The sequence below is a fragment of the Panulirus ornatus genome, chromosome 22 (assembly GCF_036320965.1).
Source record: "Panulirus ornatus isolate Po-2019 chromosome 22, ASM3632096v1, whole genome shotgun sequence".
Taxonomy (NCBI): domain Eukaryota; kingdom Metazoa; phylum Arthropoda; class Malacostraca; order Decapoda; family Palinuridae; genus Panulirus; species Panulirus ornatus.
Genome location: NC_092245.1, coordinates 2,211,257 through 2,237,237, shown reverse-complemented (window position 1 = coordinate 2,237,237; position 25,981 = coordinate 2,211,257). Strand labels below are relative to the sequence as shown.

General features: G+C 44.0%; 1 protein-coding gene across 1 annotated transcript in view; it reads right to left on the bottom strand.

The window, feature by feature from the left end:
• LOC139756497 (high-affinity choline transporter 1-like) overlaps nt 1-25,981 on the bottom strand; it is a 1,116,821-nt gene that overhangs the window by 293,824 nt on the left and 797,016 nt on the right. The window contains exon 6 of the mRNA XM_071675940.1: nt 10,638-10,786. Coding sequence (XP_071532041.1) covers nt 10,638-10,786 — 149 coding nt within the window. The remainder of the gene's footprint in view (nt 1-10,637; nt 10,787-25,981) is intronic.

Genomic DNA, 25,981 nt, shown 5'->3' with positions numbered 1-25,981 from the left:
TCTCATTTGCCCTTTTTTTCACCTCTTGCACCTTTCTCTTGACCTCCTGTCTCTTTCTTTTATACTTCTCCCACTCAATTGCATTTTTTCCCTGCAAAAATCGTCCAAATGCCTCTCTCTTCTCTTTCACTAATACTCTTACTTCTTCATCCCACCACTCACTACCCTTTCTAAACAGCCCACCTCCCACTCTTCTCATGCCACAAGCATCTTTTGCGCAATCCATCACTGATTCCCTAAATACATCCCATTCCTCCCCCACTCCCCTTACTTCCATTGTTCTCACCTTTTTCCATTCTGTACACAGTCTCTCCTGGTACTTCCCCACACAGGTCTCCTTCCCAAGCTCACTTACTCTCACCACCTTCTTCACCCCAACATTCATTCCTCTTTTCTGAAAACCCATACTAATCTTCACCTTAGCCTCCACAAGATAATGATCAGACATCCCTCCAGTTGCACCTCTCAGCACATTAACATCCAAAAGTCTCTCTTTCGCACGCCTGTCAATTAACACGTAATCCAATAACGCTCTCTGGCCATCTCTCCTACTTACATAAGTAAACTTATGTATATCTCGCTTTTTAAACCAGGTATTCCCAATCATCAGTCCTTTTTCAGCACATAAATCTACAAGCTCTTCACCATTTCCATTTACAACACTGAACACCCCATGCATACCAATTATTCCCTCAACTGCCACATTACTCACCTTTGCATTCAAATCACCCATCACTATAACCCGGTCTCGTGCATCAAAACCGCTAACACAATCATTTAGCTGCTCCCAAAACACTTGCCTCTCATGATCTTTCTTCTCATGCCCAGGTGCATATGCACCAATAATCACCCACCTCTCTCCATCAACTTTCAATTTTACCCATATTAATCGAGAATTTACTTTCTTACATTCTATCACATACTCCCACAACTCCTGTTTCAGGAGTATTGCTACTCCTTCCCTTGCTCTTGTCCTCTCACTAACCCCTGACTTCACTCCCCAGACATTTCCAAACCACTCTTCCCCTTTACCCTTGAGCTTCGTTTCACTCAGAGCCAAAACATCCAGGTTCCTTTCCTCAAACATACTACCTATCTCTCCTTTTTTCACATCTTGGTTACATCCACACACATTTAGGCACCCCACTCTGAGCCTTCGAGGAGGATGATCACTCCCCGCGTGACTCCTTCTTCTGTTTCCCATTTTAGAAAGTTAATACAAGGAGGGGAGGATTTCCGGCCCCCCGCTCCCGTCCCCTCTAGTCGCTTTCTACGACACGCGAGGAATACGTGGGAAGTATTCTTTCACCCCTATCCCCAGGGATAATATACATATATATATACATATACACACACACACACACACACCCACACACATGCACATACACACACACACACACACATACATATATATACATATGAAAAATGTAAGAAACAATTTAGAAAACAAACTTTTAGCTTGAAATGAATGAAAAAAAATGAATGTCACATAATGGTTCAACCTCTGGCTATGGAAAAGGAAATGTACAATTTATTCACACAAACGTCAATAGCAGTTCTCATCAATTTCACCACTGTGTCAATAAGCTTCAATGTCTAAGCTACATTTTTCTCCAACTTCACTATTTTCTTGTCAAAAACACCATGCATGAAAACTATCACTCCAGTAACACAACTATAAACATTTACTTCCCCTTTAAAAGTTCTGGGGAAGTCTGTCTCGATACACTGCGGCGAGGCGACGCGACGCTGACACAATCACTGTCACAATATCACTTCTGCCTCCTCAAGTCAATCTCTCAGCCACAGTGCAGGCCTTCATCGTCGAAATCGGTCTTCTGGAGGTTACCGTTGTCGATGGGTGTGACCATGTCCTTGCTGGAGTTGCAGCCCAGTAGTTGGGGATGGGCTGGAGTTGTAGATCCAGTTGGCGTCACCGGACAATATCTTGCTGGTTGCTTTCCTCGGTGGAGGTGGTGCTCCACCCGACCCACGGCGTGTCAGCATAATAATCGCAGTCCCACAATTCCTGTTGTGGTGTGCGATCTGCTGTGGTGGCGCTGTTGACCGGACGAACGGTGGGCGTCAGTGACGGCTGCGTTGGTGACCTCCTCTGGTTCTCTCTGAGGTACGTCATGTCCTGCTCGGGCGTGGACCCCTCAACGCCGGTGTATGTTGCTGTCTCGTGGGTGACAGTCATTCGCTGACAACTTCTATACTGATCGTCATGAAGTCATCATGGGGTCATGGTACGGAGGCAGGTCACCTCGCGCTAATCATCCTGGTTGTTGTATCGGTGAACCAGCTTACAAAGCTGGTCTTCTCGCAGACCACAGGTGAGGCTATTTCTGGAGGAGTGAGGGAGACACGGGGATGGCAGGGTGCGAACGGCTATCCTCACAATACCCAAGTAGATCACGAACACCAACGTGTCTGGTGCAATGTCCATGAACCAGTCCAGGAGATGAAGGAGAAACGTCACGTACATATTTCACTGATTTCCTCGAGTTCTCATGGCCCTGTTGTCATAGCCACCAACCCATTGACTGTGCGAAGCCTCAGCTACGCCAGGTAATATATATATATATATATATATATATATATATATATATATATATATATATATATATATATAACTTTGGGAACAGAGGGAAAAGAATTCTTCTCACGTATTCTCTGCCTCTGCGAGTCGTAGAGGGCGACTAATTGGGATAGGAGCAGGAGGCTGGAAACCCTCCCCTTCTTGTATTTCAATTTCTAAAAGATGGAACAGCTGAAGGAGCCAAGCGAGTAATGCTTACCCTCCTCGAAGGCTCAGTGTGAGGTGTCTGAATGTGTGTAGATATAGTAAATATGACAGGAAAGGAAAGATAGGTAGTACGTTTCAAGAAAGGAACCAGAATGTTCTAGATTTGAGTGACGCAAAGTTTAAGGGGGGAAGAATGGTATTCGAATGTCTTCCGGGTAAAACGTGGAGTTAGTATGACGGCGAGAGCTAAGGAAGGGGTAAAACTTTTGCTGATGGAAGAGCTGTGAATGACACTTGCGGAGGGAACGGATTCAAACTGAGGAGAAGATACGGGTTGGCACTGGCAGTGGGTACAGTTTGGGACTTTGATATGAGGATGAGAAAGGACTAGTGGAGAACTAGGACTGTGATGGAGGGAACGGGCTTCAAGTGGTGGAGAGAACTGGTTGAGTGGAAGGTACGGACTAAGACTGTGGTGGAGTGAATTTATTGTACAGCGAAGGAACGGGACTGTGGTGGAGGAACTGAGCCAGGACTGTGCCGGAAGGAATGGCTCGGGACAGTGGCACAGGGAACGGGAAGCGGCAAGGAGATATGACGGGCTGTGACGCAAGACAGAAAGGGACTGCTGTATAGGAATAGGCTAGGAATGTGAATGAAAACGTAAGTGGAGGGAATGCAGAGGGACTGTGGTGATTGGAAGAGACTGGGACTGCTGTAGGGGGATAGGATGGTACTGTGGAAAAGAACACAGTCCATTTTAGCGGAGAGATGGGAGAAAAATCCTAATGTAGGAAACAGAGCCAATGATGTGAGATGGGAGATGGGATGAATCTATGGCAAGGAGAGTGGACGTGCTTTAATGAAGGGGTCAGGACAAGTCTGTCGCGAGAGATGGGACGGAACGGGTGAGAAGGATTAGCTGGGGCTTTGGTGGGGAGACGGGACGGTAATGTAGTGGAAGAAATCGTAGGGATTGCTGTTGGGAGATGAGATCTGATAGCTACGCGGATATAGGATGTGACTGGAAAGAAGAATGAACCGTTAATGTGGTGGGAAGACGGGAAGGGACTGCAGTGGAAAGGGGTGGGGGGAGAACTGTCATATGAAAACGGAATGGGACTGGAATAGGGATATGCAATGGGGCTGTAAAGGGTGGACAGAACAGGACTGCAACTGAGACAGAATGGGACCTTAATAAGAGGACATGGAAAAACGTGGAGTGGAGACAGGATAGGGCCATTGTGAGGAGACGAGATGAAAATGTGGGAAATGAAATTAACTGGAAATATGATGGAGGGAAAAGCTTTGAATGTGGTGAACAAAAGAGCCATAAGGCATGCAGTTGAGTTATGTAAATGACTGTGTTGGGAAATTATAGAGGAATGTGGTACATGGAATGAGGTGGTACTGTGGTGAAGTGGACCGTGCTGGTATTGTCATGGGCAAACGGTATGGCTACTGGAGAGGAGACATGATACCAATCAGTGGCGAGGAGACAGACTGGGACGGGACTGTGGTAGAGAGATGGGAGGAGTGTGAGGTGGGAAGATGAAGGAGAATTATGGTGGAATGAGCAAGTCGGAATTGTGGGCTCTGGCAGGGGTGAGGTAGGACTGCTGTGTCAGGGACTGAACGGGCTGGTGGTAGAAGGTACCAGGTCTCCTCAAAGTTCTTCCTTTTTTCCCTCAAAGTTTCTTTTTTGAATAAAAAAAAATGTCTTTGTTGCTCTTCTTTGTATGCATTCTAATTAGTCATTGTCTTTGATAAAGTTTGCTGACCAAAAAACTGAAGGCGTTGGCAAGAGCTGGAAATGTGGCTTTCGCTTTATAGTTTTTAATCTTTAACTAAAAAATCTATGATTCTGTTTCCTTTTATACAGGCGGCCAAACGATCAGTTCAGTATATTACACGCTGCTAAGCACTGCTTTGAATGAAAAAGGGACAGGAATTTTGGAGGACTGAGGGGCAGGCGGAGATCTGGTGGACAGAAGGACTAATATTGAGGCGAGTGAAGGCAAAGATTAACGACAGGCAGAGACTGTGCTGGATGAAGGGGCCGGATCGTTGGTGGATGAAGGGATCGAAATATTGGCGGATGACGAAACTGTAACCCTAGCAGAGGATTGGGCAGAAGGCTTTGTGGACAATAATCACTGAAAGGGCTGCCATTATGGTGAATGAAAGTGCAGTGTTGGATGAAGTGGTAGGGAGATTGGTTGAGGAAAGGGCCAAGGTTGGATCGAATGACAGAGCTAGGATGGTGCTGAGGGAAGCATGGACTGCGCCGAGTGTGGGGGGAGTGGCTGGAGGGTAGTGGGTGTAGCTAAGACAGTGGTGGGTATATGGGGAAGGGGAGGGTCGCTAGAGCTGTGATGGATGTAGGGAAATGACAGAGTATAGTGGATGTGGGGGGTTGGAATAACAGCGTCCTTCGGGATTGCTGAGACTGTGGTGGGTGTGGGGGAGGTCGTGACTGTGGATAGTGTTGGGAAGTTACTGGTATTGTCGCAGGTATGTGGGGGAGGCTAGGACAGTGGTGAGCAAGGGAAATAACAGGAACTGTCGTGGATGTGGGGTAGGTAGTGGCTACCACTATGGTGGATGTAACAGAGTGGTTGAGACAATGGTGGGTGCCGTAGTGATTGTGGAATGGGGGGAGGGTTTGAGTGACTGAGGCAATGGAGGATGGGGGAGGTGGCTGGAACTGTGGTGAGAATGGAGGCAGTTGCTGGGATGGTGGTGGGAGTGGGGAGTGGATATTGACGGTGGAAGGGGTGTGAGAGTACTTGGCCCTATTGTGGTGGAGGTGGTGGAGTGGTTGGGACTATAGTGGGATTACTAACACTGTGGTGGGGGAGTTTTGACTGTGGTTGGTGCGGGGAGTGGCTGGGATGGTGGTGGGCGTGGGATAGTGACTGGGACGGTAATGGAAGTAGGGATGTAGCTGGGACTGAGGTGGGAGTGGGGGAGTGGTTTGGATGGTGGAATGGCTAAAACGGTGGTGGGGATGAGGGAGTGATGGGGACGGTGGCGGGCGTGGGGAAGTGGCCATAACTGTGGTTGGAGTAGGGAAGTGTCTGTGACGGTCGGGGAAGGAGGGGTGGATGATGGGGTGGCTAGGACCGTGATGGGGGTGGGGTGAGGCAGGGACGGTAGTGATGGGGAGAAGGGGTGGGGAGGTAGGCGGACCCATACCTGGGAGTCTCGCCACGATTCAATATCGCCCTATACGTCTCATTAAACAGGTTCAGTACGGTCCCCATTTATCTCTCAGATCAAAGGCACGCGTCCCTTCCGTCCGGGATATCCCAACCCTGTTGCCTCCCAGACCGGCCGCCCTGAGCCTCATTATCAATCTGTTGATTATTGGTACAATACAGTATTGCAAGACAGAGTGCAATACTGTCTTACAATATTTAAGAGTGGGTCGAGTGTGGCAGAGCCTCAGTGAATCTGGTCTCTGCGCGGTCCAGATACGGTAGACCGTTGAGAGAGAGGCCAGGAGGCAGGTCCAGAGGAGGGAACCCACGGCAGGAGAGCCAGGAGGGAGATCCGCTGGAGGGAGGTTGTGGTCTTAAAGGCTTAAGGTGCAGTCCACATGCAGGAGGATATGGTATGAAAGGCCAGGGGAGCGGTCCAGTGGAGGCAGTGCGCCGGTGCATTGAAGGCCAGAGGATCGGTTGATTGCCGGGAGGTCATTGCCATAAAGACCTTGAAAACTTGGGCCAGAGGAAGTGAGTCAGAGCAAAGGAGGCCAAGGGAACCATCCAGAGTAGGGAGGCCACGACACCAGAGGCCAGATGAGTGTAGTGTAGAGGCGGGGACCCAAGGTTCAGGAGGCCTTGGAAACAGTCCGGAGACATAATGTGATGGGGTTCTCAACGGTCTTCATCACTCTTAACCCGTTTAAGGACTCTTTACAGGCTTCCACCTTTGACCGATAATCCTTTAATAGGCCTTCCTTTGATTCCACTTCCACTGGTTTATGGACTTTACTCAGAAAGTCGTTCATAGCTAAGACAGCCTGTCGGGCAGTGGGTATAACTCACTCTTAGTGCGCATTTTGAGTACTTTTATGCACTATGGAATCGAGACGTAATGACCTTTATGAAATGCAATGCATACAGTGAATGGCAGACACCAGTCGACCATGGAGGTACTTTCGCCTTGGTACAAGAAGGGTTAGTGATGGTACCAGCAGCGTAATGTTTACCCCTGAGGCCCAGATTGTCTTCTTCTCTTTGCTTCACAAACACACAAGTTGTTCCCATCTAACCCATTTTCTCTCCACTTCACAGATAACACCTGACAACATGCAACGCACATGAATTGCCACACTTTCAATTTGATATTTTCCTATGTATTTCCAGAGAAAGATCGGAACGGCGCCAACAGCTGGGGAGGGCTGAACGGCTTCTGGGTTTTTCTTGACCGTTGTTACACAACAGAAACATAACACTTTTGCGGACACTACTCCGAAATCTACCTTTTCATTCATTTCTGCAACATTCACCTCCTTAACTCCAGCTTCCCCTCTGTCGAACACCATTTATTTTCTTGTTCACCTGATTTTCCTCTCTAAAGAGCCCAGCTGACCAAGACTGCTTCTCCTCATCACTTTCAAGTCTTTATCTTAGGCATCGTTCCCTCTCCAAGACCATTGTTTGTGTCTAATGAAACACACGAAAAACATCTTTTGATACTTGAGACCACAAGTCCGACACTGAAGCCATATAGATCAAACTTTTTCTGTTATTTTCTTTAACTTTGTTCTTAAGTTTCTCGTACTTCCCCCTGATTCCTGCACCCATGTATGGCTCTTCCAGTTCGTGACCTCCTGCCATGAAGAGTAGTTCTCTTCATATCCACACAGTAACATTTTCTGCACGAGGGACTTCGATGTACAACTCAAGAAATGGTTTGGCTCTACTCAGGATGATCTAGATGGAGTCGAGGTCTTTCTTTTAGCTTGTTTAACGTTCTGGTGCGTATAATCTAACACCTACCATGGGTTCCTGACCGTCACGACCAATCCTCTAACACACTCGGCAGGTTTTCAAATATCTGAACCTTCTCACTTTTGAAACTAATCAAAGTTTCCCTTTAAGGTCTACTAACTGCAATCTTATCTCTATCACGTCCATTTCCCCCATCGAAATGCAAACTCTGGCACTTTGGGAGATTTTTGTTCCCATCCTTGCACAACATTTTTGCAGAGTTATCTTGGAACCAATACCATTTTACCGTCCATGATGTTTCCTTTTTTGGCTGGAATATAGTCCTATATGTCATCTCATGAATCTAGATTACCTCAGTCCTGGTTTGATCGCTCTTGCCCTAATGCCTTTCGCATCATAGAGCATATCAGACCACGAAATTCTTTGCTTCTGAATCTCACTCAACCTTTACTCCCGCCGGAGTTAAGCACATCTTCATGAAAAGAATGTGTGTTGATTTGATTTCTTTTCACATATATTTCTGGTCCTCAACAAAAAGTATATTAATTGATTTCTGTACATCAACTTTTTGTCCTCTTTTCTAATCTCATCAATTTCAAATTCATTCTCCTACTGTTAAAGCCGCTCTTTTCGGTATCTTCTTTTCCCCTAACATTACCTTGGGCAGTGCCATACCGAGTCTACCTCCTTTAAACCCTGTAGCCTCTCATACTTCTCGTGTCCTAAAGGAGGATGCCTCTGAACTAAATCCGATCCTCTCTCGTCTATTTTGTTTCTGCTTATAAACCCAGAATCATTCTTCCTCTTGGAATCATACCTTGGTCCAACGCATCCATAAGAAAGAAGACCATTCTAACGCTTCTAACTATCGCCCTTTCGCTCTTAATTCTACCATCTCCTGAGGCTTTGAAACTTTCTCAATCTCACACTTTCATGGACTCAGAATTTCATTCCCTTGTTTTCCATCACCAAAATAGCTTTAATAATGCTTTTTTCATTGGCAATGTTCTCTCCTTTTTGCCTCACCTCTGGTCCTTTTCTCTTACGAATTTTGGGGAATCTTTTGTCGAGGCTTTAATTACTCTAACGCGCTTGATAGTCGAACATTAATCTTTAATTACTAAACTTAATTCTTTGGCTGTGTTGCCTGTTTCTCTCCTCTGTCACAGAGCGTCCTTTCGGTTTACTGCTACAAGACATTGGTGGTGCAACTTCTCCCTCTCAAGTTACTCTGTCTATAGCGGTGCTCCTCAGGGTCTTTCCTAGTTTTTACTCTCTTTCGTCTCTGTATATAAATAATCCTTCCTCAACGTGAAAGCCTATCCGCTCCCCTTTTCTTCCCAGTATATCTTTTTTCCTTCGTGAAGCATCTCGGAGCAAGGAAGCAAGTAACCTGCTTCAGCTAAGTGGTGCGAAAAACGCAGATTTCTATCTATGTCGCTCTCAGTCTCACCCACTTCTGTCTACTCACATAATTTCTCGGAAAAAACTATTGGGCATAACCGTATAACCATAACCATATACTCTACTCAACTTTGGAATCCTAAGATAAAGCCCATCACAAAATCTACCTCCAAGAAGCTGTGGGTGTCGTAGAGGTGTTATAATGGAGTCTTATTCAGCCCAGTATGGAGTACTACTCACATACTTTTTAAGTTGAACGTTGCAGTCATGGACAAAAGGTCACATCAAGGTCGGGTCTTAAATGAAATACAATCAGGATTATGACAGGGAAAAAGAAGCGACAGGAGAAAGTATTCACAAATTCAGTAAGAAGTGAAAAACTTATCTTTTAAAATGTGCCAGGTCATATTTATTGGGAAAGACGTGAGGTGGCTCCTTCTTTACCTCTCTGTTAGCCAGAGTGGAATCAAAAGCAGTCTGCCATATCTCTCATGCTACCATCTTTCTTCAACCATCCCTGTCCGTTTGCCGTGATGCTGCTGCCCTCACAGTTCTACAGGTGCTATTTTGGCTATTGTTCTCGAGTATGATATTGTCCTAATTTACCTAGATTTAGACCCTCGACACGCGGCTGGCTGTTGCTTCCCATAGCTTCATTTTAAAGGCTAGCAACACGAGGATTGACCGTCATGGGGCTTCTCTCACTCTCGCTCTGAGAACCTGTGGATTTCTATTATTCCATTTGTCTTTCCCTCTTTCTGTAACTTCACCATTAAGAGTCAGGTCTACAATCTCCCGAGATGTAATCAACCTTTTTCTTTCACCTCTTATTTTTGCTTTCATCCTAGAGACAGGATTAGGATGTATCTGTCCCATGTTGATAAGTATAAAGAAGGAAAAGATACCGTCAGAGAGGACAAGTGATATGATGGATGTAAGAGTAGCCCAAGCAAGGAACATCAGTATACACTAAGTAGGTACCATCACTGTCATCAAGGCTTGGACCATCACAGTAAACCAGGTAGGGACAGTTACTTGGCACAAGACTGGGACCACTTGAGGACAACCAGGATGCATCAACAAGAGACCAATGCCGTACTTACGGCCAGAACCAGGACCATACAATAAACAAGGACCACTCTCGCTCTCAGACGGAGACCACCATCACTGTGCATCAGCCCCAGATGGTACTGCTCCAAGACATCAGAAAGACAACATCAATGAACGCGGTGCACCTGACTAAAGCCATAACCCTCCGCCAAGCAGGGACCATCAGTGCACACTAATCATGACAACCATCGCTGTAAAGCGGCACGGAATCATTTATGTACGCCATTAATTGATAAGCACCATAAACAGAGGAGGCAACTAACGCTGCAGGGTCAATCTCTGCACACCAGGTAGGGAACAACAGTTCAGTATAAACACATTGTGAGGTAGGCAGGAAACATCACACATGTCCGAGGGAGGGGCCATCATGACGCAATATAACGAAATCTTAAGTAGTACAGAGAGACACTCACCAGACCAATGAAGATGCAGAAGAGTTGCACGACGTCTGTGTACGCGACAGAGTAGAGGCCACCGAAGAGCGTATAAACCACGGCGATGGCGGCCGACACTATGATGGACAGCGTGTTGGGCATATCCAGGATGACGGCCAGCGTCGACCCTGGGGACGAGGGAAGGAGGTTAATGTTGGACCTGTGCAGGACGGCGGGCACGAAGCTACTTTTGCTCTCGCATGAAGAGCACCTCAAGATCATAGTCAGATTCGTTGTTAAGTTGATCTTAAGATAGCGGAGCGAAACTTTGACCTATAGAGAGCCTGTATAGTACACTATACAGTACTCTATTGTGGCTCAGAAGAAATCAAGGTACTTAGAAAAAAGATGAATAAAGAGATATATTTGTAAATTTTTTAATCGAACATGTCTAAAAGAAGGACTGCTTCCTACTTATATATCTATCTATCTATCTATCTATCTATCTATCTATCTATCTATATGTATATATATATATATATATATATATATATATATATATATATATATATATATATATATATATATATAATCACATGTTTACCAAATGGCGTCCTAGCTTTGTCTCTTCGATGTATATCAATTGACTTACATTTCTCTCTTGTGTCTCCCCTGATGATGTGATTATTACACGAGAGTGCACTCGGGAACTTATCGTGTTGCATTTTTCCAGTGGAATCATAGGAATATATATATATATATATATATATATATATATATATATATATATATATATATATATATATATATATATATATATATATATATATATATATATCCCTGGGGATAGGGGAAAAGAATACTTCCCATGCAGTCCTCACGTGTCATAGAAGGCGACTAAAGGGGACGGGAGCGGGGGGCAGGAACCCCCCCCCCTCCTTGTATTTCAACTTTCTAGAAGGGGAAACAGAAGAAGGAGTCACGCGGGGAGTGCTCATCCTCCTCGAAGGCTCAGATTGGGGTGACTAAATGTGTGTGGATGTAACCAAGATGAGAAAAAAGGAGAGATAGGTAGTATGTTTGAGGAAAGGAACCTGGATGTTTTGGCTCTGAGTGAAACGAAGCTCAAGGGTAAAGGGGAAGAGTGGATTGGGAATGTCTTGGGAGAAAAGTCAGGGGTTAGTGAGAGGACAAAAGCAAGGGAAGGAGTAGCACTACTCCTGAAACAGGAGTGGTGGGAGTATGTGATAGAGTATAAGAAAGTAAACTCTAGATTGATATGGGTAAAACTGAAAGTGGATGGAGAGAGAGGGGTGATTATTGGTGCATATGCACCTGGGCATGAGAAGAAAGATCATGAGAGGCAAGTGCTTTGGGAGCAGTTGAGTGAGTGTCTTAGTAGTTTTGATGCACGAGACCGGGTTATAGCGATGGGTGATTTGAATGCAAAGGTGAGTAATGTGGCATTGAGGGAATAATTGGCGTACATGGGGTGTTCATTGTTGTAAATGGAAATGGTGAAGAGCTTGTAGATTTATGTGCTGAAAAAGGACTGGTGATTGGGAATACCTGGTTTAAAAAGAGAGATATACATAAGTATACGTAAGTAAGTAGGAGAGATGGCCAGAGAGCGTTACTGGATTATGCATTAATTGATAGGCGTGCGAAAAACAGACTTTTGGATGTTAATGTGATGAGAGGTGCAACTGGAGGGATGTCTGATCATTATCTTGTGGAGGCGAAGGTGAAGATTTGTATGGGTTTTCAGAAAAGAAGAGAGAATGTTGGGGTGAAGAGAGTGGTGAGAGTAAGTGAGCTTGGGAAGGAGACTTGTGAGAGGAAGTACCAGGAGAGACTGAGTACAGAATAAAAAAAAGGTGAGAACAAAGGGCGTAAGGGGAGTGGGGGGAGGAATGGGATGTATTTAGGGAAGCAGTGATGGCTTGCGCAAAAGATGCTTTTGGCGTGAGAGGCGTGGGAGGTGGGCAGATTAGAAAGGGTAGTGAGTGGTGAGATGAAGAAGTAAGATTGTTAGTGAAAGAGAAGAGAGAGGCATTTGGGCGATTTTTGCCGGTAAATAATGCAAATGAGTGGGAGATGTATGTGTAAAAGAAAGGGCAAGAGGTGAAGAGAATGGTGCATGAGGTGAAAAAGAGGGCAAATGAGAGTTGGGAGGAGAGAGTATCATTAAAGTTTAGGGAGAATAAAAAGATGTTTTGGAAGGAGGTAAATAAAGTTCGTAAGATAAGGGAATCAAGGGAGGTGATAACAAGTAGTGGTGATGCGAGGAAAGGAGATGGAGTGAGTATTTTGAAGGTTTGTTGAATGTGTTTGATGAGAGAGTGGCAGATATAGGGTGTTTTGGTCGATGTGGCATGCAAAGTGAGAGGGTTAGGGAAAATGATTTGGTAAACAGGGAAGAGGTAGTGAAAGCTTTGCGGAAGATGAAAGCCGGCAAGGCAGCGGGTCTGGACGGTATTGCAGCGGAATTTATTAAAAAAAAGGGGGTGAATGTATTGGTGACTGGTTGGTAAGATTATTTAATGTATGTATGACTCATGGTGAGGAGCCTGAGGATTGGCGGAATGCTTGCATAGTGCCATTGTACAAAGGCAAAGGGGATAAAAGTGAGTGCTCAAATTACAGAGGTATAAGCTTGTTGAGTATTCCTGGTAAATTATATGGGAGGGTATTGATTGAGAGGGTGAAGGCATGTACAGAGCATCAGATTGGGGAAGAGCAGTGTGGTTTCAGAAGTGGTAGAGGATGTGTGGATCAGGTGTTTGCTTTGAAGAATGTATGTGAGAAATACTTAGAAAAGCAAATGGATTTGTATGTAGCATTTATGGATCTGGAGAAGGCATATGGTAGAGTTGATAGAGATGCTCTGTGGAAGTTATTAAGAATATATGGTGTGGGAGGCAAGTTGTTAGAAGCAGTGAAAAGTTTTGATTTAGGATGGAAGGCATGTGTACGTGTAGGAAGAGAGGAGAGTGATTGGTTCTCAGTGAATGTAGGTTTGCGGCAGGGGTGTGTGATTTCTCCATGGTTGTTTAATTTGTTTATGGATGAGGTTGTTAGGGAGGTGAAAGCAAGAGTTTTAGAAAGAGTGGCAAATATGCAGTCTGTTGGGGATGAGAGAGCTTGGGAAGTGAGTAAGTTGTTGTTCGCTGATGATACAGCGCTGGTGGCTGATTCGTGTGAGAAACTGCAGAAGCTGGTGACTGAGTCTGGTAAAGTGTGTGAAAGAAGAAAGCTGAGAGCAAATGTGAATAAGAGCAAGGTTATTAGTTAAAGTAGGGTAGAGGGACAAGTCAATTGGGAGGTAAGTTTGAATGGAGAAAAACTGGAGGAAGTAAAGTGTTTTAGATATCTGGGAGTGGATTTGGCAGCGGATGGAACCATGGAAGCGGAAGTGAATCATAGAGTGGGGGAGGGGGCAAAAGTTCTGGGAGCGTTGAAGGTATGGAAGTCGAGAACATTATCTTGGAAAGCAAACATGGGTATGTTTGAAGGAATAGTGGTTCCAACAATGTTATATGGTTGCGAGGCATGGGCTATGGTTAGAGTTGTGCGGATGAGGGTGGATGTGCTGGAAATGAGATGTTTGAGGACAATATGTGGTGTGAGGTGGTTTGATCGAGTAAGTAATAATAGGGTAAGAGAGATGTGTGGTAATAGAGAGAGTGGTTGAGAGAGCAGAGGAGGGTGTTATGAAATGGTTTGGTCACATAAAGAGAATGAGTGAGGAAAGATTGACCAAGAGGATATATGTGTCAGAGGTGGAGTGAACGAGAAGTGGGAGACAAATTTGGAGGTGGAAAGATGGAGTGAAAAAGCTTTTGAGTGATCGGGGCCTGAACATACAGGAAGGTGAAAGACGTGCAAGGAATAGAGCGAAGTGGAACGATGTGGTATACCGGGGCCGACGTGCTGTCAATGGATTGAACCAGTGCATGTGAAGCGTCTGGGGTAAACCATGGAAAGTTCTGTGGGGCCTGGATGTGGAAAGGGAGCTGTGGTTTCGGTGCATTATTACATACATGACAACTAGAGACTGAGTGTGAACGAAAGTGGCCTTTGTTGTCTTTTCCTAGCGCTACCTCGCGCACATTTGGGGGGAGGGGGTTGTTATTTCATGTGTGGCGAGGTGGCGATGGAAATGAATAAAGGCAGACAGTATGAATTATGTACATGTGTATATATGTATATGTCTGTGTGAGTATATATATATGTATACGTTGAGATGTATAGGTATGTATATTTGCGTGTGTGGACGTGTATGTATATACATGTGTATGGTGGGTGGGTTGGACCATTCTTTCGTCTGTTTCCTTGCGCTACCTCGCTAACGCGGGAGACAGCCACAAAGCAAAATAAATGAAAAAAAAAAAAAAAAAAATATATATATATATATATATATATATATATATATATATATATATATAACATACAAACATCCAACAGCCAGGATCGAACCTGGGACCCCTGTGCAAGAGGCTGGAATGCTAACTGCTAGGCTATGGGCCAGGCAGTTAGCATTCCTGTGTCTTGCACAGGGGTCCAGGGTTCGATCCTGGCTGTTGCAGGTTTGTATGTTCTATGAAAGTGCGCGTTTTTATGCACCATGTTCATATATATATATATATATATATATATATATATATATATATATATATATATATATATATATATATATATATATATCGGAGCGGGGCTGAAATCCTCCCCTCCAGTTTTACTTTTCCAAAGAGGGAACAGAGAATGGGCCAAGTGAGAATATTCTCTCTAAGGCTCAGTTATCTGTTCTTAACGCTCCCTCGCTAGTGCGGGAAAAGGCGAATATATGGATATCCCACAACCAGCCAGCTCTCCGGATCCCGGCTCTGTTCCCCCAGGTTCTGCAAGCTCCAAGCACACTGCCACTCTTGCTCATCGTAAAAAAACTTCTCTGATTTTTCACTTTCTCTTTGTATATGTGAAACCACCTACCACGGCAAGACCAACATCTTAGTAGGGAGCACCACAGTTTTCCACACGTACACTTGGGCATTTACGCTTTTTCACGGGGATTCTTTTTGCTTCTGAGGTATTCTATCGGTGTGTGGGAGAAGGAAAGGGGTAGGTCGCTGGCCAAGAATTTTGAAGAAAGTGTGCCACTGCTGGAAGTCTGAGGGACAACCAAGCGATAGTTGCCCGGCACGACTGCTTGCTTGGGTTTTCGAGTTATAATCCTTTACTGCACGCACGAGTGCACAACAGTAATATATATATATATATATATATATATATATATATATATATATGCACACAAGTTCTATCCGGGTACTGATCGAGACCAGGATCCTGAATCACGTAATTAAATGTCGTCAACATCGCTCGGGCTTTTCTTCGTCCCTCCCGTTCGACCTTCTTCCTGTCTCGTTGTTGCCAGAGTTGCACTAACGAGACAAGTCCATAGGAAGTCCTCTTGACCAGCTGTCTCTGTCATGTCATTATTCGAGATCCCCTCAGCAAAACAGCTGCTTCCCTCCTATTTCTGTCGACCATTTCTGGATGTCTCCGGATGACGGAGAACTACTGGAGTGCGGATGTTCTCTACTCATTACCTCATCTGTGAGCTTTTCTCCGTCTTACATAGGCCGTCTCATTCACGCGAGGCTGATGGGCACTTATTCATCCTTTTAACACAGCCTAGAAATGCTGTCAGTGTAAATTACAGGCTAAGATTAGCACGCAACCGGGGATTTGAATGTGAATGAACTTATCAGACTTATTTTTCCAATCTCTATGAATTACTCCCATACAACTATAATTCCCTGGTGCGCGCAGCTTAAGCTTGATGGATCTCTATGGTGTAGCGGTTAGCGTCAAAGACCGTGACGCATTCACGGGCAGTCTGGGATTGAGAGCATAAGTTCGAATCTATGCTGCGGAAACCGGTCCACAGTGAATACAGATCTTCACTCTCCCACAGAGGTTAGTCAGCTTAGGCTAGCAGATATATATATATATATATATATATATATATATATATATATATATATATATATATATATATATATATATATATATATATCATGTGCCTTCTCCAGATCCATAAATGCTGCATACAGGTCCATTTGCTTTTCTGGGTGTTTCTCACATACATTCTTCAAAGCAAACACCTGATCCACACATCCTCTACCACTTCTGAAACCACACTGCTCTTTGAGAATGTAAGGCATGTGTACATGTAGGAAGAGAGGAAAGTGATTGGTTCTCAGTGAATGTAGTTTTGCGGCAGGGGTGTGTGATGTCTCCATGGTTGTTTAATTTGTTTATGGATGGGGTTGTTAGGGAGGTGAATGCAAGAGTTTTGGAAAGAGGGGCAAGTATGAAGTCTGTTGGGGATGAGAGAGCTTGGGAAGTGAGTCAGTTGTTGTTCGCTGATGATACAGCGCTGGTGGCTGATTCATGTGAGAAACTGCAGAAGCTGGTGACTGAGTTTGGTAAAGTGTGTGAAAGAAGAAAGTTAAGAGTAAATGTGAATAAGAGCAAGGTTATTAGGTACAGTAGGGTTGAGGGTCAAGTCAATTGGGAGGTGAGTTTGAATGGAGAAAAACTGGAGGAAGTGAAGTGTTTTAGATATCTGGGAGTGGATCTGGCAGCGGATGGAAACATGGAAGCGGAAGTGGATCATAGGGTGGGGGAGGGGGCGAAAATTCTGGGAGCTTTGAAGAATGTGTGGAAGTCGAGAACATTATCTCGGAAAGCAAAAATGGGTATGTTTGAAGGAATAGTGGTTCCAACAATGTTGTATGGTTGCGAGGCGTGGACTATGGATAGAGTTGTGCGCAGGAGGATGGATGTGCTGGAAATGAGATGTTTGAGGACAATGTGTGGTGTGAGGTGGTTTGATCGAGTAAGTAACGTAAGGGTAAGAGAGATGCGTGGAAATAAAAAGAGCGTGGTTGAGAGAGCAGAAGAGGGTGTTTTGAAATGGTTTGGTCACATGGAGAGAATGAGTGAGGAAAGATTGACCAAGAGGATATATGTGTCGGAGGTGGAGGGAACGAGGAGAAGAGGGAGACCAAATTGGAGGTGGAAAGATGGAGTGAAAAAGATTTTGTGTGATCGGGGCCTGAACATGCAGGAGGGTGAAAGGAGGGCAAGGAATAGAGTGAATTGGAGCGATGTGGTATACCGGGGTTGACGTGCTGTCAGTGGATTGAATCAAGGCATGTGAAGCGTCTGGGGTAAACCATGGAAAGCTGTGTAGGTATGTATATTTGCGTGTGTGGACGTATGTATATACATGTGTATGGGGGTGGGTTGGGCCATTTCTTTCGTCTGTTTCCTTGCGCTACCTCGCAAACGCGGGAGACAGCGACAAAGCAAAAAAAAAAAAAAAAAAAAATATATATATATATATATATATATATATATATATATATATATATATGCCGTCAAAGAGATGGTCTTGATTAAGGTATACAGATGTCCGTGGCGTCTCAGCTAACAAAATATTGAGGTGATATGCACGAATGGGTTACTTGAGTTTTACTAAACCATTTCTCATTTTTTTCATCATTTTTCACCGTAATAATGTCCGATGGATCTAGACCGTTTACTCATGGACGGAAATCGCTATAAAAGGGGGGAAGGTTACATTTGAATAATATTATGAAAAGGTTTTCAGCGCAGGTTTTTAATATGTCACAAAAATAGAATTATATCTCTGTTTCCCGTGAGTACTGGCTAATGACAATATGCTATTTGCATTGTTGACATGAATACTAATGTGTGTGAAAATATCACAACACAATAGTTAATATATGGATATTTTGCGTGTCGCCTGTAGTGTTCAGTTGGATGTGGCGCGGGCCAGCTGGTGTGTTTACAACACATTAAAGCGACCTTACTTATTCAACATTCAGCTTCGAATATTTTTTGAACTATCTTTACGCCTCTGTTCACACAGCTCTATAGTTACAAAAAAAAGTTTTAGAACTGATATTTTGCTTTTTTTCCCCCACGGGCTTTTTCTTCGTTTAAAAAAAAAAAGGTAAATATATATACTCTGCTATACAATAGGGATAATGTCCATGCGTTTGTTTACCATGATTTATTGGATATGAATTACAAAGTAAGTAGTTTTTGATCTCAAGAATCTTTGTATTTCGTAGCTTAAGGTTGGTTTTAAGGACATTTTTAGGCTTAAATATTGTGAAAGTGTGAAGCTTAAAGATACTGTGAAATTTGAGACAATGTTGTAGTCTAAGTTTTCGCGTCTCTCAATATAACTAAAGATTATAGTGACAGCTTAATCCATGCTTATGTTAAGGAGTTGGTTTAGATACGCAACTTCTCCCCAGCAACGGCGCAAATCCAACTTAGAGTTAACCTGAATTACGCTGAGAAGCTCCGTGCATACTCACTCTTTAGGGAAATTCTGAGCCCTGAATTTTGGAGGCAATCTGAAGGAAAGTCTTGAAAATACTCAGAATCTATGGTCATATGGCCACAAGTAAATCAGATCTGTATCATCAGAATAAGGAATAAACGGGAAAACGATTTGGGTGATGACACATATCTCTTATATGATCAATGGATCAAGGAAATTCTCTAGCATGAGTCATATTATAACGGAATTTAGCGAATTGTGTAATGAAATGTCATAATATTCATTATCTAATTGTACGTTACTTCGTTATAGGCTTTCATTTTCTAACAAAGTTGTTAGACTACACCACTGACTGGAATTACGTGTAAAGGAATGCATATGAGGTAGGACTCTACGTGAGAGGCACTCCCCATATGGTTTCCAGCCTTGTATTTGCCGCTGGGGTTGTCGTGACCTCCACCAGAAACGGAAACAACAGGGAGTTTGGCGTGTACTACAAGACGCACGAAGGAATAACACTTGTTTCTACTGTCGTCCACTAGAGACGCACAATGCCCTTAAAGAACGTCATCTTTGGCCAAAGACGTATAACACAAGGTTCTAGTTGATGTATTTGATGGTTCTGAAGCATTTGTATGCTGTTCCTGGCTGTTGATTACGCAGGAGCCTTCCAAAATACCGCCCGGGGCAGCGGCTCCCTCAGCACGCCAAATGAGGCCCATGACATCGGGCATAGGGAGCACAAGATTGCAATGTGGCCGTTGGCAACTCAAGGGTAGACCGGTTTGATATCTGTTTCTTTCCCTACACCTCGAAGCTTTGGAACTCTCAACCTACTTATGTCTTTTTCAAATAACTATGACCTGGCATATTTTAAAAGACAGGTTTCTTTAAAGTCCTTAAAAATTCGTAAATGCTTTCTCTTGTTTCTTTTTTTTTCCTCTTCATTAACTTCTCTATGCTTCAATCAAGGCCCGGCATGGATGTGGACTTTTCTCCGTGAATGGAGCCTCCAACATAAAGATTAAAAAAAAGAGAGAAAAAAAAAAACTGGACAGGCGGTTGTCCAGCCCACTGTCTAACGCACTAGGATCCATCGGACTGAAAAATGATGAGTTTTGACAATAAAGAGTTTTCAATCTTCGATGCCCAGTTTTAACAACAAAGAGTCCTAACTCAGTATTGTAAAAAAGAAAACAAAAAAACAACGCTTTTCAGTCTGTTAAGTCCGTCCAACTTTTCAGGTTTGTACTAAGGTAAACGTGGAAGAGATTACACAAGCAGTTACAAGGGCGGTGGGTATCATTCAGAATGAGGAACTACCGATATCAAAAACAGACTATGTGAAACTGGTGTCTGTGTGTCAGATGTGGGGCATTCACGTTCAGCGAGGAGTAAGGATAGTAGAGTGGACAGGCCCTGGCAGAATGCCTGTACAGTACCTCTGCATAAGGACAAGGGTAAAGAAAAGTGAATGTTCAAGTTACAAAGATGTTAGCTTGTTATGTGTACCAGGTAAGTTGTATAAGAGTGGTAACTCATAAGGTGGTAACATGCACAGTTTTAGATTGTCGAGGAACAATGTGGCTTCAGGAGTATTAGTGGATGTGTCGATAAATTGTTTCTTCTGAAGATTTTGTGTGAGAAACAATCAAAGAAAAAGACTTTGTATGTATCGTTTATAGATTTGGAGAAATGAATGATAGGGTTGATAGAGATACTGTGGGGAAGGTGAAGCTATTAGAAAAAGCGAAATGCTCATTTCAAGAAAGTTAGGCGTGAGTGCGAGTAGGATAAAAGAAGAGTGGATGGTATCAGGTGAAGGAGAATACGCAGCAGGGGTGTGATGTCATACACACATCAAGAGAGATTGAGTTTCGGATGGCAAAAAGTGAGAGTAAGCAAAGCTTGGGGAGTGGGTGGGGAATGAGTTATTTAAGGAAGCAGCACTGGGATGTGCGAAAAAAAGGTTTTGGCATAAGGAAGGTGAGAGGTGGGCATTTCAGAAAAGGTTAGCGGCGGGTTGACAAATTAATGTTACTTGTGAATCAGAAAAAAGGTGCGTATGAGCCATACTCAAAGGGAAGGAGTAAGATTGGCTGTTTAACTTGACTATTAATTGGGTGGAAGAGAAGCTGAATGCAAGGGTCTTCGAGAGTGGGACAGGTCCGTCTTGGGTGAACTGAGGTGGATAGGGGAGGGCTGGAGGGTGAGACATCTGTTGTTTGCTGATGACACAGCTCTGGAGGTAGATTTGAGTGAGAACCTGCAGAAGCTGGTGTCTGAGTTTGGGACTGCGTGAGAGGAAAGAAATTTCTTTTCTTTTGCAAGAAACACTTAAAAAAAATTGTATTCACTGATCTAGAGACAGCGTGTGGTAGGGGATACAGAGATGCTTTGTGGAAGGGTCTAAGATTAGTGGTGTGGAAGGAAAGCTACTAGAACCAGGAAGGAGTTTACATCAGAAGAGAAAGGCGTGTGTACGAACAGGAGGAGGAGAGGAGGCCGAGCTGTTCCAGGTGCGTGATATCATCACGATTGTTTTATTCGTTTACTGAGAGGATGGCGATAGAAGTAGATGCCACAGTTTTGGAGGGAGGGGAGGGTATGTAGTCTGTTGGAGGTGAAGGAGGGCTGGGAGGTGAGTCACTTGCTGTTTGCAAATGTCACAGCTCTGGTGGCAGATTAGATGAGAAATTGTAGAAGCTGGTGTCTGAGTTTGGGATAGTATGTGAGAGGAGGAAGTTGAGATTTAGTGTTAATAGATACAAGGTTATGTGGCTTGGTAGGGGAGAAAGTCGGTTGTCTTGAGTACGAATTTGAATGGAGATTACCCGGAGGATGTGGGGTGCTTTAGATACATGGGAGTATGTGGTTATAGCGGAGGATGTAACTATCGGAACTGGAGTGGACCACAGTGAAGGGCAAAAGATCCAGGGTGAGTTGAGTTGTGTGTGGAAAGAGTGGCTAAAGACAGGTATGACTGATGGAATAGTAATGCCAATGATAGCATAAGGACGTGAGCATTGGGCTTTATATCTAAAAGTACGAAAGGGTATAGATGTGCTGGAAATGACTCACCTTAGTACAATATGTGGAGTGAGGAGGGTTGATTGAGTATGGAGAGGGACGCGTGGTAATAAGTGGGGTGGAACTTGCTCGTGGCTATAACCTGGACTTTAATCGCTTACGGCATGAAATCAAGTGTCTGCATATTTTAACCTCCGTGTGGCCGAGGCAGCCAGACACCCTGTCAAGGGTTCGAATCCGACCCGTGGTGTATATACATTTGTATGGCCATTTTTATACATTAACACCCATTAGTGGTTCTTGTCCATCGCAACTTTGAGGACATTTGGTTCAATATTTTTCTAGTCTAAAAGTTTGGTCGTACGTTACGTTTGTTTCCTCTGCAATTACTCCAACTATGCAACGGTGTTTTGACTATTTCATCTGTTTCCCGAGCACTGCCCTCATCAAATCCACGCGCTGAAGCTCTCTAGCTAAAGTGCAGGAGATTTCAAAGTGCTCCACAAATACTGGCTAGGCTATTTCTCTTCCTAACGACCTGGAATGAATAGCTAAACACCAATTACAAGTTTTCGTCCGTCGTAACCATTTTCCAATATTCTCTCTCTCTCTCTCTCTCTCTCTCTCTCTCTCTCTCTCTCTCTCTCTCTCTCTCTCTCTCTCTCTCTCTCTCTTACCTCTGAACACTCCCACTATACTCACACTACTTCTGCCTCCTAATTTGGTAATCTGGGTGAGGTCAACTGCTATCCTTACGGATGTTCCTCTCTGATTATCCTTGGAGGAAATGCTACTTTAAGGGCAAGGAAGCCTCCAGATGTGCTGACCAAATAAAAAGGATCATCTAGGCTGGGGAAGAGTCCTAAGTCCCTCCTTATGTAGAATCTTTCTTATTATAGTTTGATCCCCCTGCTCTAATGTCTGTCTCATCAGAGACAAAACGAATCGACCAAGAAACTCTTCCCTTCCCCTGAACCTCATTCCACTTTCACTTCACTTCACTCAGAATCACAGTAAAGCCGCTCTTAGTAAATTCAAGCACACCATACAAAGTGTGCTGATTTGTCTTCTTCTACCGAATGATATTCCTGTTTTTTTTAACCTAAAATATTACCAGTTACCTTTCCTTCTCTCTTCCGACCCGACCAATTTACAGTTAACTCTCCATATGATAAAGCCAGTCTTTCGATACATCCTTTACTTGCACGTTGGGTAATTCTGCGTTTTGTCCTCGAAATTATTTTCTCTCTTTTTTTTTATTGTCCAGAGTCTTTCGAGAGCTCCCCTAGCTTCAAATGTACAAGGCCGATGGCAATCTCCCTCAATTCCGGAGGGTTTATGCATCTGAGTTGGTTCCAGTACCAGCTCGGGCATTACGTCTCTGTCTAAAAATCCAAACTTTTTCCTCGCCTTTCAAACAAGTCTCAGTTAAGCGACAGGAAACCGTTCTAACCCTTCAAGATACTGCCCTATTGCATTCGCTTTTGCTTCTCCCAATTTTTTGGAGCTCTCCTTTCGCACTCTCTCAAACATTTTGAATCTCTTTCCATTTCTCATCAGCAAAATGGCTATCATAGTATGAGATCTACTGGCGATATTCTTTCCTATGTGTCTCACCTCTGACCCTTTTTTCTTACGAATTTTGATGAATCTTCGGCAATTTTGGGTCATCCGACAAAGTGGGGCATATGTCTTTCCTTTATAAGCTTTCTTCCTTTGACCTTCCTGCTTCTCTCTGTTGTCAAACGCAAGCCTTTCCCTCCAGTCGATCCATCGTAGTAGTCGTTGATGGAGCAACTTCGTCCCTCTCTTCCTCCCTCTCTTATCAAGAGGGGTGTCCGTGTGGCCTCTGTCCACTCGCTTACTATTTTTCTTCTTTCTGTAAGGGATCTTTTCTCTTCAACTTTTAACCCTAAGCAATCAAGCGCTGGTGATTCCACTTTACACAAACTCACTTACCCTCCCCACTTCATTTAAATATTCGTTTTCTTTCTCGCTGGAAACATATCGTCTAATTCGGACTTTTGCAGCATCTGGTAATGGGGAGGCATGAATGTGATTCATTCAATACTGCTAAAACGTAAATCTTAACGACATATCTCCCTAAATGTCACTCATTCCCCTTTGTGCAGCTTCAAGACAAAACATTTCAACCCTGCAGTAACAATCATGTTGGATATAACATTTTCCACTCTATCTGGGACACTTCACGTAATAGTAACAAAGTCTGCTTCTCAAAAGCTGGGGAGGGGGTTGAAGGAGATGTAGGGCCACTGTAATAATTTTTCTTAGGAACAGATTTTTTATATCTCTTAGAGTGCTATTCGTACGCTTCAAGCATCACTTCTCTCCAGCCCTTACTTTCTGTCTACGGTCATGTTGCTCTCCTCTCCCTTTTCTATAAGTATTAACTCGGCCTCCAGTCTTGTAAGCCGTCATCATGTATCTCTGTCACCAAGGCTTGGACCTATGGCACGCGTCTGGCTGCTGCTTCCATAGTTTCTGTGTGGAGACCGGCCATACGAGGATTGACCGTTATGATACAGCCCTTCCTCAAACAGGGGGGTGGGGGCTGTGGAATTTCCTTCCTCCTTTCGTCTTTCTTCCTTTAACCTTTCTACCTTTACGACTCAGGTCATCAATGCCCTGAACAGCTCTGGAACCGACAAAGGAAAGGCCTCATTCACTCCCATACATTCTCCGGCTATCATGTGTAATGTGCCGAAACTACATCCCCCTATCCACAACCAGGCCCCCACAGACCTTTCCGTGGTTTCCCCGGCTGTTTCATATGCACTGGTTCAGTCAAATGACACCACGTCGCCCCCTATATACCAAATCGCTCCAATTCACAATTCACTCTATCCTGTGCACGACTTTCACCGTCCTGCACGTTCATGCCTCGAGTACTGAAAATCTATCAAACTCCTTCCTTCCATCTCTAGTTTGTGTGAGTGTATATATATATATATATATATATATATATATATATATATATATATATATATATATATATATATATATATTTTTTTTTTTTTTATACTTTGTCGCTGTCTCCCGCGTTTGCGAGGTAGCGCAAGGAAACAGACGAAAGAAATGGCCCCACCCCCCCCCCCCATACACATGTACATACACACGTCCACACACGCAAATATACATACCTACACAGCTTTCTATGGTTTACCCCAGACGCTTCACATGCCTTGATTCAATCCACTGACAGCACGTCAACCCCAGTATACCACATCGCTCCAATTCACTCTATTCCTTGCCCTCCTTTCACCCTCCTGCATGTTCAGGCCCCAATCACACAAAATCTTTTTCACTCCATCTTTCCACCTCCAATATGGTCTCCCTCTTCTCCTCGTTCCCTCCACCTCCGACACATATATCCTCTTGGTCAATCTTTCCTCACTCATTCTCTCCATGTGCCCAAACCATTTCAAAACACCCTCTTCTGCTCTCTCAACCACGCTCTTTTTATTTCCACACATCTCTCTTACCCTTACGTTACTTACTCGATCAAACCACCTCACACCACACATTGTCCTCAAACATCTCATTTCCAGCACATCCATCCTCCTGCGCACAACTCTATCCATAGCCCACGCCTCGCAACCATACAGCATTGTTGGAACCACTATTCCTTCAAACATACCCATTTTTGCTTTCCGAGATAATGTTCTCGACTTCCACACATTTTTCAAGGCTCCCAGAATTTTCGCCCCCTCCCCCACCCTATGATCCACTTCCGCTTCCATGGTTCCATCCGCTGCCAGATCCACTCCCAGATATCTAAAACACTTCACTTCCTCCAGTTTTTCTCCATTCAAACTCACCTCCCAATTGACTTGACCCTCAACCCTACTGTACCTAATAACCTTGCTCTTATTCACAATTACTCTTAGCTTTCTTCTTTCACACACTTTACCAAACTCAGTCACCAGCTTCTGCAGTTTCTCACATG